The 14,249-nt window shown below is 37.6% G+C and overlaps 1 protein-coding gene across 1 annotated transcript; it reads right to left on the bottom strand.

Moving 5' to 3' along the window:
* Positions 1–352: 352 nt before the first annotated feature.
* LOC146163802 (sodium-dependent glucose transporter 1A-like) lies at positions 353–12,398 on the bottom strand. Its single transcript, XM_083381826.1, has 9 exons — positions 12,132–12,398; positions 11,742–11,887; positions 10,023–10,165; positions 6,631–6,771; positions 5,991–6,189; positions 5,188–5,402; positions 3,396–3,579; positions 2,365–2,550; positions 353–1,547 (listed from the first exon to the last, which is right to left on the bottom strand). The coding sequence occupies exons 1-9, from the start codon at positions 12,300–12,302 to the stop codon at positions 1,475–1,477; spliced, it is 1,458 nt and encodes a 485-aa protein (XP_083237952.1). The 5' UTR covers positions 12,303–12,398; the 3' UTR covers positions 353–1,474.
* Between the last annotated feature and the right edge of the window lie 1,851 nt (positions 12,399–14,249).

Here is a 14,249-nt window from a genome sequence, read left to right as displayed (position 1 = left end):
ATGATGCAATAATTCAGTTTAACAAGATGGACCCAACTAAATACATATGATGCAATAATTCACCCTACGTTGGATTAAAACGAACTTCGATGGAAGGATACTTTTTGGAAGATTTAAATCGTCTCTGTTATTTATTGAAAATACCTTGTTTACAACACTGCTGAAAGATATGTTAACTGAAGGTGTCCAACTGTATAATATGGATCTATGCGCACTCTTGATTGCCAGTGCTGCTGTAAACAAAACCACTTTTGCTTTTCTAAAATATTATCGTTTTTTATAGCTGTCTGTTATAGTGTACAGTAGACGTTTCTTTCATTTAATGTAATAAACCAATATAGGGACTGGGGGTTGTTAAAAATAACGTTTAATATGTTCGATCACTGAAGTTCTGTATATAGTTTTGAATCAGCATGGCAAACGGTTGAGAAAACAATTCATGATTACAAAAATGATTATGGCGTCGCGGCGTGAAAACGTAATTCCACGTGAAAGGTCAACACGAAATGTCATAAAATAGTCTATATTAAGTGGTATTACAGAGCGCCCTAAAGTTGTTAGTGGTTTATTCCTGAGCCACTTAATTTGTTGTATGTACGCGAGTGAAGTAAATATTTTGTTGTTTGCTGTTAAGCACTATTTTCTTTATATTTTGCGCCTTTATATATAGTAAAAAATGAGCAACTATTGATACCTTATGCATATAACAGTGGTCGGAAACTTTATTTGTTGCGGCTCAAAATTATTTTTCAAGAGCTATTGAAGGACCACTCGGTACTGGGGCTACACAGAACGACATTCCCAAGCTAGATTATCGAGTGATAATATAACAGACAGTGTTTAAAAATTGTTTTAGTATTTGGAACTTGATTTCGAACTGTTTGAACTAATTACTCAAACAAAAACACAGAAACGAAAAATAAAAATCACACACGTCTGTAAACGAAGTAGAAATACTGCATGGTTTTGGCGTCTTTTTCGGAAACAAAAACAAGTTTACTATATACTTTCCATCAAAATGGTTCTATAATCTATACTTTAACAATATTTAAAGCGATAGCTAGGTAATGCACATTGCACAGCGGTACGTTGCAGTTATGGGGTACGTTTTTTGATATAATTTTGTTGAAAATGCAGCTGGACACTGCTACCTATTAATATCAAAGTTCCGATTGTTTGACCAAATTAATTTTACCTGAAATTTAAAAACATTTCTTAAAGAAAAAAAAAAGAAAAACATTTCGAGGTTTTGAGTGGAAACACTCGAAATGACTTTGGGAAGGCGTTACGTCACCAACAAAGTCAGAAAATAATAAAATGAGGATCCGCGGGTGAGCGATACGCCACACTGAGCGCTGTATCAAACGCCGGGTTTTGTTCAACTCTGCTCCGACCAAACTCACAGATTGTGTTTCGCGTCTTGGCGTCATATCCCGGTTGCAAGCGTCACTTATGGACTTTTTATGCGCTTAAATTACAGCAGTCCGTTTGAAAAGTCACCTTCTTGAACATTCCTCGCTTTACCATTGTTGTCGTCATTCGAAAATCTAAGAACGATAGGTTGCCAAAAATTATAAAATACGCCACAAAGTAAAAGAAGCTGTGTAGGCGATTCCTAATTATCGCAGGTAACAAATATCTTGTCATCAGGGGCAGATCCAGGATTTTTTTTAAATTTTTAAGGCAACGTCACGAGGTTACGTCCAGAAACATTTAATCTTTAAAATACAACAAATTTGCTTTCACGTGGTTTTAATTAGCTTTAAAAAAATAACACGTGACGCATTAAGCATATAAAAAAGATTCGCATATATCGCTCTAAATAACCACAGTTATAGTCTAATTTAACAGAACTTGCATTTTTAAAGATTATGCGCTCGCACGGCGCAATATGCCATAATGTGCATAGCGCTTTTCGGCTGAATATCTTTTTAAAACGTTCAAACGGAAATAATAAAATAAAACAGAATGTATTTATTAGTAAAAGTTGGCAAACATATACAGTTATGTTAGAAGTTGGCATGGCCTGGTGGCCATTCCCTGGGCCTCGGCTCGTAATATATAAACGCAGAACAACTTTTTTTTTAATTTATAATAAAACGCTTAGTGATTTCAGATACCACTTTAAACCATTCCTGTTGTGAATAATAGAATAGCTTTCATATTTAAATATAGGAAATATGGAAGTATTAGTATACTTATTCGATGAACTAATATTGACGTATGTGCCTGTCATTATATTGCAAGGAACTTTACGTGCCTTTTTAATCGAAATGGCATGTGTAGACGCAAGTACTGTTTGCCAAAACTTTTAGATATCGGCATGCGAATCAAACACTATGTCCGGGTGACTCATATGCTTACCGTTTTAAGCGCGTTCCTTTTGATGAAGCGATGTGCACCATGACTACGAATAGGAGGATGAGGACGGCCGCGTACGCCACTTCAAAGTAGAGGAATGTCATCGGAATTTGCTCAATCAAACTCCCCACTGGAAAGGGCAGCATCATTTCACCTAACGACGCTCCCACGATAAAAATGCTCGCGGCCCTATGTTAAAATATAAAGAAAGGCATAACAAAATTGTTGAAAAATGAATCATTTAGGTCGAAGGAACACCGAACCCATTGCAGAATCAATCTGTCGATCAAAGATGAGCCTGTGTAGCTCAGTTGCTAGAGCGACGATCCCGGTATGACCGGAGGTCGTGAGTTCGAACCTCACTGCAGTTTCGAACCTCGCTGTTTTTCTAGCCTTGCATCATTGATCGACAGATTTGATGAGTCTGCAATGGCTTTCGGTGTACTAAATAATACGTAAGCCGTAATCGTTGGTTAAAAGGCAGCTTCAGAAGGGCTAGATCACAGTTGTTAACAAACATACATGTGTATGTACATGTGTTCATTTAGGAAGTGTGTAAATTTAAAAATGTTGCGCATCTAAACAAAATAAACCCAATAAAGACTCTACTGCAAACCTAACTAGCGTAGTATAGCCAATTTTGTTTGTTATTTGGTGGTGCCGACGATTTAAACAGCACGTCGTCTTTAAATTGTTTAAAACAGTGGTTCTCAACCGCCGGTCCGCGTCAACTTTCCTGCCGGTCCGCCAAATAAATTACAATCTTAAATCTCAACTACAAAATGCAAGATGCTGAATGCTTGTCCATGAGATTTGGAACTTCGCCAGCTTCGTAATTTGCAATATTGTGAGGTAACATAGAGTTAATGATCTACTTTGGACTTTATCGTACAACACAATGCAAGGGTTGTGCCCAACTGTTTAAAATTAGGCCATTAATCTTTTAAGTCTTAAATTTTAGGACCAGTTGTATGTGAAAAACTTTAATATAATCAAATATAACACGTATGATATCAAAAATGCGCGATCCTTACTTTCCGTTCACGGTGATGTAGCGTTCGGCCCAGAGGAACATTGAACCATAAACGCTGGCCCCAGACAGACCAGCCAGGGACAGTACAACCCAGAAAAGCCTCGGGGCGACTTGTGCGTACAAGGGAAGACAGGCCATTGCTACAGTGGACAGCAGGAGGGCAAGCAAATCGACAAAAACAATCGCTGCAATGAAAAATGATTTGATTTTTGCTTGGTTAAATTCAGTTGACTTTGTCGAACAGCGATTTTGCTGGCAATCGCAACTTAAACTTTACTGTAAAAACTTAAATCGACGTGTCATGGATTGATCATAAACCACCAACCCTTTCTGTCAAACTAATGTTAGTAAAAGCGTAAATATTAAAACGCGCATCACGCATCGATTTGACATAAGTGGTTGGTTCCAGAGAAATGAACCAACTTATTTGATAATATATGCCATTTTTTCTGGAAACAAGAGAAATGGATTTTTAAGAAACTAATTTTCATTGACTGATGCGTTCATACGGTTTTGATGATAGGTTACGTTTAGGGTTTTTACGAAATGCACCATAGAATGTTAAAATATACTGGACAACTTTTGCACACATTCTTTAAAGAAGACTTCTTCTAACCAAATGAAACTGTGTAGTGTCAACTGTTTATTTGGTGAGACATCTACGTTTAATTGTGACCAATTTGATAAATGGTTTCTGGCACCCAAGACCAGACGAGTAATAAAAGTAGGCCTACAAAAAACGTTAGCAAAAGTATTTTTGTAATATGTGTCCCACTATTAAGGCCCGTTTACACTACAGCTGCGCTGGGCTAAGCAAAGCCTAATTTACATTTAATTTCGATGTAGCGAACGTTTTACGCTTTGCTAAACTCAAGCCCCATGCAGCTAAGCAAAACGTATCGTTCTGGAGCGATTTTCACGCTTTGCTCGACTGCCATCAAAGTGTGAAAGTGATTTTGCTTAGTATCTTGCGTAGCCATAGTACAAACGCAATTTCACGCCAAGCTCAGCTCAGCTGCAGTGTGAACAGTTTCACGCCCAGCTCAGCGCAGCTGTAGTGTAAACGAGCCTTTAACATGACTAGTGATTTTACCTAACAAAAAAAGAGTAAATATTTGTTTCATTTTTCGTGTAATCGCGATTCATTCATAACGCCCACGGCTAGGTTACCTCACTGGAAAAGAATGTGCGTTAAAAACGTTTTGCCATTTTTTGCCGCATAGCGGGATAGCAATTACTTGTTCACACATCAAGCACAGGAGTTTACTAAACCACTCATATCTTCGAGGAGCTTTTCGTCGTGTTTGTTTAATGAACCTTCCGAATAGGGTCAATGCATCTTAATTATGGCGTGCACTTTAATTATATCAACTGTTGTTGGGGCAAATACATCTATAACTTTTTCATATAACAGGTGGCTTGCAACGTAAAAAGTTAAGAATCACTGATAGATAGATATTTTTGCTACCAGAATGTACCAAAATCATTTTTGCGTAATTTGCTGCCGGAAAATATCAAAATCATTTTTGCGTAATTTGCTACCAGAAAATACCAAAATCATTTTTGCGTAATGCTAGTCGTTATAAATTGTACGGTTAATTATGCACATGTTAACATGAGAACGATATAGCGCGATTAAGCGTTTGTCCTCGCTGACAGAAAACACTTAAACATTTGATCAACCTAATTCGTTCAACCTATCGAAGTAAATCTGTAAATCTAGTTTTATACAGCCAAGAACGTTAAATTCCTAGATAAACAAAGCCCGACTAAAATAAACTCCTCGGTCTTACCGGTCGGCGAGAATTTCCTAGACAAGAAAATGGCGACAAATTGTCCGAAGGTGACGCTAAAGAAGAATAATGCGTTCAGTTTTGACGCCCCGTCTTTGGAGTATCTTAGCCCGTCGCTATCCATCTCACAAAACGAGAAGAGAAATGCAAGGAATGTGGCCTCCATGCCAGCGTAGAAGAAGAAGAACATAAACATGAAAATCAACATCCCTCTTCTAAAGAAAAACAGGTAAAAGCAATCTGTTAGAAACGAATTCTTCGCGATTGCAGAAAAACAGAAGCCTGTTAAACCAACCTACATAATTGAACCTACTTATCGGAAATATGAGGTATTGTTAGCGAACCTAAGCTGACAACTTTACATAGACTTGACAATTACAAACGCTACTAAATATTATTCTTAGTGTTAGTATAATACAAGTTTGCGGCACTTATATATTCAAATATGGCAAACGAAAACATGTCAGGAAACGGGGACGCGACTATTTTTGCACAATGTGCAGAAAATGTGCAAAAAATGTGCGCACATTTTAAAATGTCTTGAAAAATATGCCACTTTTTTCAGAATGTGTGAACATTTTAAATGCCTTCAAAAATGTTCACTTTTAAAGGCATTTTACACTTTTAAAGGCATGTTAAAATGTGCCCACATTTTTTGCACATTTTCGCGTGCACATTTTTGCGCACATTGCGCAAAACAACGCCACGACCCCTGTTGCATGTCAGTGCCCAATCTGGCAATCTCTATTCAGTATTGCCAAATTGCAAAGCGCCTGAATATATTACAATGTAATTATGTCCACCTAAAATGCTTTCCTTCCTGTGCGATCGTGTTCTTTTGTTGCGATTTGGCCTGTCCAGCACTGGGCAGACAACGCAAGGCGACGCCAAGAAGAGCCACCGAGGCGGTCAACGTCACTATGACGAAATAAATGACGCTGACGTAAGGGATGTCCGACCCTCCTATGGTGAGAATTGTAACGTCTCCGTCGAACTCTGGGCCTACAAGAAAATTAATTTCAAATAAGTCTTGCAATCGGCCATTTCACCGTCACCAAATGTTCTCTTAAAAACAAAATATAGTTCTGTTTCACAATATTATAATAACAGTCAACAACCTACAAATTAACTTAAGAACACTTCAGGGCCTGTTTTTAAATGACTTGACTTAGATTGGTTTTCATTCAGTAGTTTTACTATTAAAAAAATTAATAAAAAAAAAACATTTTATTTTAATGTCAATGAATTCTTGCTACCGGCCCCGGAATCGCTAAAATAGCAGATTTAAATCGATTCTAACCCATTGCTCACGTTTAAGTTAATGTCAACTGATAAATACCATGAGGGCCGCTTAAGTTGTGTGACCAGAAACCTAATTTTAGTATCTGACATAGGCTACATACATATTAGTTCCTGGTTGAGTTAATTACGCTTATTATCCACCTGACGCAAGATAGTTTTCGTTGAGGAATGGCATCGCCATGAACGGCATGACAGCGCAGCCGAAGCACACGCAGAACTGAAGGAATTGCAAGTGAGGCTCGACCTTCTTTCCCCAAAGCTGAAGACACCACACGTTTCCAACTATAACGATAACACATACGATAAACAACTATAGGCCTATAATGCATCAAAAAAAATATTTAAAGTGAAAACAAGGCAGTTTAAAACCTAACTATAGTCGACAGTCGTGTTAAAGTAATTTGTAATAGTGACGATAAGCAGGGGTAACACCAAGGAAGACACAACGACCCACAACATGCTTATTGCTTATGCCATTCAACAAAATTTCAAAAAACTAAGCATTTTGTCGTCTTCACGATAACAGATTGCAATGTATAAAATTACACTTGACTGAATTTATCTGGACGGTGATCAAACACGCTTGTTATGTAGTAAAATAACGGTTTGTATACTATGTATGCGTCTATATTAGGGAAAACTGTATTCCATTTTTGTGTTCTTTTATTTTCAAAGTCTTTTTGTTAGAATCTTCAAATTACGATGTTTCTAAAACCGTTAAGGATTTACCTAAATCAGCGGTCGGCAACATATGGTTCGCAACCCATATACAGATCTTTAGTTTGGTATTTAAATTTTTTTGCCCAAAGGTCCAATACGTGCGAATCATGTCATTCTGTAATAAAAGTTCTTCCAACTTAGCAAATTCCTTCCGATTAATATGTTCTACCTTTTGAATATGAACAAAGCTAGGCGGCGCTATTAAATCACATTTTGTTGCCAAATGTTTGAAACGATATTCGGGCGATCAATTACTTTGGCGATAACTTTCGCCTAATCATTAAGTGTCAATCAAGAGTTATTGAGCGAGCAGCTAACGTGCAAGGTCAAGAGCAGCGAAATTGTCAAGTATCAGTAACGCATTGCTGGCAGTAAGTATGGCGTTATTAAAACTTTTCCTGGTGTTGGAACTGTTTAGGTCAGGGTTTCTCAACAGTCGCCTCCCTGCGTATTACAAAACTTCTGCCGTTTATGTCGGGTAATGTGAACCGATATAATTTATTCGTTTATCGGGGAAAATATGGATTAACGCTGCATAATGCTTTAGCGAAACAATTAGCCTTCTGTGCTGCGTTAAATGAAGTCATATATACGGCGTTAGCGTTTGTTCGGCCGACCAATTACTTGGTGATAACCTTCGCTTTATCATAAAGTGTCCGTCAAATGCTGTTCGTCGAGTAACTAGCGTGTAATTCGAGGTACAGAGATTTCCTTTAAAGGGCGTTAAGCTGCAAAACAGACATTCAATCTTAAAACGCACAAAGTGCGCTACGGGGTTGCTCAAGGTCAACTTTAGGCCAATATTTAGCTGGTTTTGTACAACGTAATTATGAAGTAATAATAACGCATCAATGGCAGTAATTACGTTGTATTCTTTGCAACAGATTATTTAACTGCCTAATCATATCACATTTCTAATGAAGTGTAAGTAAAACACAACATTGTTTTCATTGCACTCATCAAAAAAATAGGTATTGGCAACAAGTGGGTGTTCTATCCAGACTTGTACGACTAGAATTATTTTAGGTTTTTAAAATTAGATTAGAATTAAAATTAGAACATTTCAGTTTTTCCAAATTAGAATAGAATTAGAATTAGATAATTTTGAGTTTTCTCAAATTATATTAGAATTAAAATCACCGAATTGTCAAAAAAAAACGAATTTGAACTAGAATTACATTTAATTATTCACAATCAATTTCATTTAAATTGCGAATTATCCAATAAGAATGTAAATGGTGAATAAGGGTGTGTTAAGTTTTATGCCTTTTAGCATATCATATTCTTTTTAGACGGTAAACATCACCTACAAGTCGCGTCCCATCATAAGAGTTTTATTTCAAATTCTTTGTTTTGACTAAGAGACTAAAAATGCCGTTGGACAAAGAAGCATTTTTGGTAAAATTTTAATTAGATTAGAACTAGAATTACAGCCCACAAGCAATTCAAAAATTAGATTAGAATTAGAATTAGCCGCATTTTGCTTTAATTTATTGAATTAGAAAACTAGAGCTAGTTGTCCAATTCTGGTTCCATCCTGTTTTAATGTTCTTGTGTAGTTTTTTCGTGTTGTTATCAGTTATGCACTCTAATTTAAACAACTTCTTTAAGTGGCAGTTATTCAGAAAGTTAATCTTTTGTAATTGAATTTGTCGATTACAACATACATAATTATGTTGGTAATTAGATTAATTATTATTTACTGTTTTTAACCTCCTAGAATCATTGCTAGGAGTATTCTGGGTAGCTTACCGCGGTAAACTACAAACCTTGATCGGCGTGAAAACGTCACGCGTTATAAAGCACAGACTCTCACTTTTACGACTGCAATGGAGCTGCCATTTAATAACAAAAATGATGATTCCAGTTTTTGTCTATTCGAGATTCGTAGTCACTCAGCAAGAAGGTCGTCATAATGTGCGTTTAATTCGCAACTATAACTATCTTTGCGAAGCTGGATTTTCTGATCTTGCGTGCATAAAACGAAATCCAGAAATCGTCTCGACGTATGTTAATGACATTCGCTTGGCTCAATATATAACTAAGCCAAATTAAAAAAGACTACTGAGTAGGCCTACAACAACAAGCTTTGCAATGACTACCAACTAAGTTAATTTAAAGTAAAATGACAGATCTGTTAAACTATTTGAAAGCAAGTGCATTTATTCGTTGGACTTCGTATGAAGGCTGTATTAGTTACTAACTTGGAGAGGTAAAACAACTGAAAACACGTAAATAGAATGCTAGGGATTTTGTTATAAGCAGAGTGGAACGGGGGTTGAGAGCCTATCAAAGGGGGCCAGGAAGCATAAAAGGTAGAGAATCACTGGTTTAGGTCGTATGGAAATACTTGTTTCAGCAGAATGTGCATATGTAGAAAAACGATTATTATTTTCCGGGATTACATTATGGTGTAATTTAACGTGGTGATTCACAAAAATCCGGTGCCAAAACAGCGGGGCCCCAAGAGCGTTATTTAAATTAGGGCGCACAAACGACGACACCAAAACGCGGCTAAAGCCAGATAGAAGTTCCGCAATCGTCCCATACTTTCCACTACAGTTTTATAGGCGCTGTTTTGTCCATTTATGCCTTATTACGAAAAGGTTTAGGTTCTCTTCAGATGATTTTTTTATCCTAATCCGTCGTACATATTACTGGGTATTTGGCTCTATTATATCGCTGGTCCTAATACTTTGGTATTATAGATCATTCTGCCTTAGATTGTTGAAAGGGTCTTATTGCGTGTTGCCGCAACCAACTTTTTTTTTAACCAACTTTTTTGTGACGTTTTTAAATTGTATTCAACTGACCGGTTTCCAAGGCTCCGAGTCCGACCGAGGTGAATGTGGAAGAAACGAAAAGTGCTGCCTTATTCAAGATCAGTGGAGTCAAGGTTTGGCCGACACAAACAACCAGCAAGGAAGAAAGCAAGATGTGGCCGATGTTCACCTTCCTGCAATGCATAAGGATAAAGTGTGACGTGATAGTTTAACAGTTTTCTTACCAAAGTCAACCTGCAAACATGCAAGACTTCGTACTTTTTTATGGAAAAGAGAACTCGAAATATTTCGTTTAACTTGCGTTACAAGCATTCAAAGAGGTGTGTACGGAACAATCTCCTTAAATGCAATAAAAAGTCAGTCCACGTTAGGCTTAATGACATATCGCTAAGTGCTGACTATAGGGTGTTCGATACCTGATATTTATGATATTGATACCCGATATTTTGGACAAAGTATCTTTCGATACCAAGTAGCGTCGTGATTATGCTAAAACAAGCCACAGTATTGGAACGTTCAGAGTTTTTCCAGGTAAATTAGGCCAAAAGTTTCTTAAGTGTTAAGTTATTTCCTACTATTGTTTGATAAGTATGCGTTTGAAAGTTTTCTACTACCACTTGGCATAGAGTATCGGCTCTGATCTGATATTATCGGAAATCCCTGGTGTTGACAAAAAAATAGTACATAACAGTTAAATTTTCGGCACATTATGTTTCCGACATTTTATTGTAAGACGTAGATTCTACGTCTTTCTACGTCGTAGAAATAACATTGTTTGATTTTCTGAATTAACGTTGGTCGTTGCCTCGTTGGTCTCGCCCGAAAACACCCCTGCAAAGCATCTCTTCATTCAGGAGTGTGCAACCTGCGGTTTTCGATACGTGGCCCGCGGCGGGCTCTAGTTTTAGGTACGCTAAACTGTGACAGTATATTAGGCTCCATTTAAATAAAAAGTCTTATATACACAATTGGTTTGTTAATTACCGCGCGGCCTAGGCGAGTTTCAAGTTACCCAGTCTGCCATTCTATAAATACAAACGTTTTATGGTGTAAGATGAAATACAGCTACCAATAAATAAGTTGAAGCAGTCTTAAAATTTTTATTTCTGGCCCAAACATACAACTCTATTTATTAAACATACTACTATGTTCGACTTTCTTATTTAAGCATAACATACAATAAGAATATATATTCGAAAAAGTTTTTTAACCTACATAACATAGACAATTATAAAGTCGCGCAACAAAGTAGAGTCCAATATTAACTTAAAAAAGAGACAGTGTTGACGGATAAGCAAACGGATGACTAGTAGTTATTTTTCACCGGTCACACACCAGCGCGGTTGTTTGGCGGAATTCCTGAACGTTCATTCCCACACAGGGGTGTTTGTTTTGGGACGGAGGGGAAGTTTGCCCCAATTCGGGGCCCTGTCACTCAAACTTCGGTATTTTAAGAAGCAAAGCGTACAGCTGTTACTCGTCATGTCGTTGCCTAAAAATTATGCCAGTTTGATTACAAGGGATTCAATGGTTCTTAACCTTTTTTACCCCATGACCCATTTAACGTTTAACCGATACACACAAGAAAAAAAACACCTGCAAATATATTTATAAAACAAGTCAATCCCCCAGCCGGCTGAGAAGCCCTGATTTAAACAGAACTCTTGCATGCCTGCGTTGTAACTGTGAAGCCAACTAAGACGCCTACTAAAATAACTGAATGTTTTTAAGAACAAAAATAAAATTTACCCCTCTAGGCCTCCGCACAGTGCCGACCCAACAAGATATCCTCCGCCTCTTAACATGACCAGCGCTGGGCCGAGACTTTTAATGGTATCGTTCATGTTTTCAGCCAAAGAAGGAAGTGTCAGTCCGAAAATCGTCAGATTAAGGCCCTGAAAATAAGACAAAAAATAACTTCTCAAAAACCTAATTCCACGATTGATTTTCGTAGACAGTTGTTCGTTTGTGACAGTTGTTCGATAGTTTTAGTGCTATTGGTGCCAAATTAAATAACGACTGTTTTGGATAATTTGCTTATGGTTAAAAAAATTGTACGTTTGTAAAATGTGGTCCTAACAGAAAAGAAATACTTTTCTATATTGTAAAGCAATACCGTTTCTGCGGCTTGGTTCTTACCATGGTGAAGTAGGCACTTGCTAACACCGCCATGGTAAAGCATCTTACTGAGCAGTGAAAACGGCCACCGCGGTGGACTTCTTCGATTTCCTGCACTTTGCAGAGGCCGGCTTCTTGATTTGCCACAGTTGGTGTCACCATGGTTTTTTCAGCTGGACTGTTGGATGTCATCACATTTTCACAGTGTTAGTGCAATTTATTTTCATACAAACTTAACGTGTATGTCATGCATCTACTTTGGCTCTAAAACAACAAAAATAAAAGAACTTAAATGACCTGAAAAACATAAGACCTTAATTAACAAGATTATCCGACAGTGTCAATTTTTACGCATAAGTATATGGAAAAATCGTATTTGGGATCAATTTTCCAACTGATTCTACAGTGTTTTCTATAATTTTTCAGTTACTCAAACGAAAAGGTCTATGCTGTAAAGTTGCGTGAGGGAAACATTTTGTGTGTTAAATAAACAGCTATAAATCAGTGAAGTGCTTTCCATTTGAGGACCTGTCTAATAAAAGCTTTTAATGGAGTGCTTTCCATTTGAGGACCTGTCTAATAAAAGCAATTAAGAATGAATAGTAATGTCGTCAGGCTTTATGTGAAGCTTAACATCAATATTTTGATGTGCTTCGCTTCCTGGAAAAACAAGTGCTGTTCCGTCAAGGTCAACAATGTCCACAGCAATGTGTGCAAGACCATATCAAAGTCAGTAACCTCTTAATATCCTTCCCGGTTTTGTACCTTTCCCACACTTCAGTACAATGCTTTTCAAGAGTAATCAACTGCTGCTGTACAAGCTAACCCAGCTCTTGAAAGTATTTCAGAAATGCGCGTTAATACTTGTCTCATGTTTGCAATTCCCTGGTTTGACCCAGCAGATACTACGCTCGAACTGCCGTAAGTAAAACAATACCTCCCCATAAGTGGCGCATCAGCTGTTCAGAGACAACACGAGCTCTTTTTTGCACGTTTTGTGTCGGCTGTAGAGAACTGGGCTTAGCGGGGTGATTGATGTCGCCATTGGGTCATTAGTTGCGGGACACACTTTCAAGGGGGTGGAAAAACGACCTTTCGAAGTCAGTCAATGAAATTTTAGCAACCAGGCAGAATGTTCGGATTATCGTATAGACACGCTTAATGAGTTTTCCGGGTACTCCTGGAAAGAAAAAGTAAAACAACCAAATTTCTACCCCATTGAACGGTGCAAATAAGCCGCGAAACTCGGCTTTGACATTTCTTTCAAGAATTTGCATAAAAGTTCACAGTGGTATATTTTAGTAAATATGCAGGCCTGGAAGCCAACTTTGTATGATCTACAAACACTAGTGATTACATGTAGGACTAATACCGTTCAAAGTCATTTTTATTTGCACCTTTCGACTGACAACATTGAAATAGCTGCAACTTACGTCTGACAACATTGAAATAGTTGCAACTTACGTCTGACAACACTTAAAACTAATTTGTCAGCGTCCGTTCCTATATTTAAGAAATTTGTTTGCTTTTTTTTTTAGAAAGTCGGGCATTACCTAAACGGCACAAAAATAAGGCGCATCGCGCTGAGTGACAGCAGCGAAGAATTCCTACCCTCATTTAAACTTGTTTCTGTGACCCGAATAACGGCCCAACTTTCTTGAAAGCAATGCTTTCATGGCAAAGTGTATTGAATTCGACTCACACGACACAAAACGCAGTGAAACGACCTCGAACTTTTGGCAAAGTTGTAATTTTTAATTACAACCTTTGACTTACACGTTTTCCGGTTTTACATAAAAGACCGAAAAAAAGGTTCACATAAGTTGCCGCCTGTCTATCGCCGACCAAGTTTACCGGGTTTAAAGTGTTCAAATATCCGATAAAATGCGCGTTTTAGAAAGCCTCGTGTCAGCTCGGCATTACCACCAACCACAGATTTAATCGCAGACATAAGAGGTATTCGTTTGCGCAACCCAAACGCTATTTTCGGTTTTCCTGACTTTGAGTCTCAGTTTATCGATAATGCGTTTTACTCATCTGCAGACTGCTTAATTAATGCTAAGGCCTATACTTGGTAACTGAGCACGGAATCTTACTTTATACGCACAATAACTATTATCGCACGTTATTTTTGTTACC

This window comes from Ascidiella aspersa, chromosome 2, assembly GCF_963924565.1.
Source record: "Ascidiella aspersa chromosome 2, kaAscAspe10.2, whole genome shotgun sequence".
NCBI classification, from domain to species: Eukaryota; Metazoa; Chordata; class Ascidiacea; order Phlebobranchia; family Ascidiidae; genus Ascidiella; species Ascidiella aspersa.
This window is presented reverse-complemented; position numbering and strand designations above follow the sequence as displayed.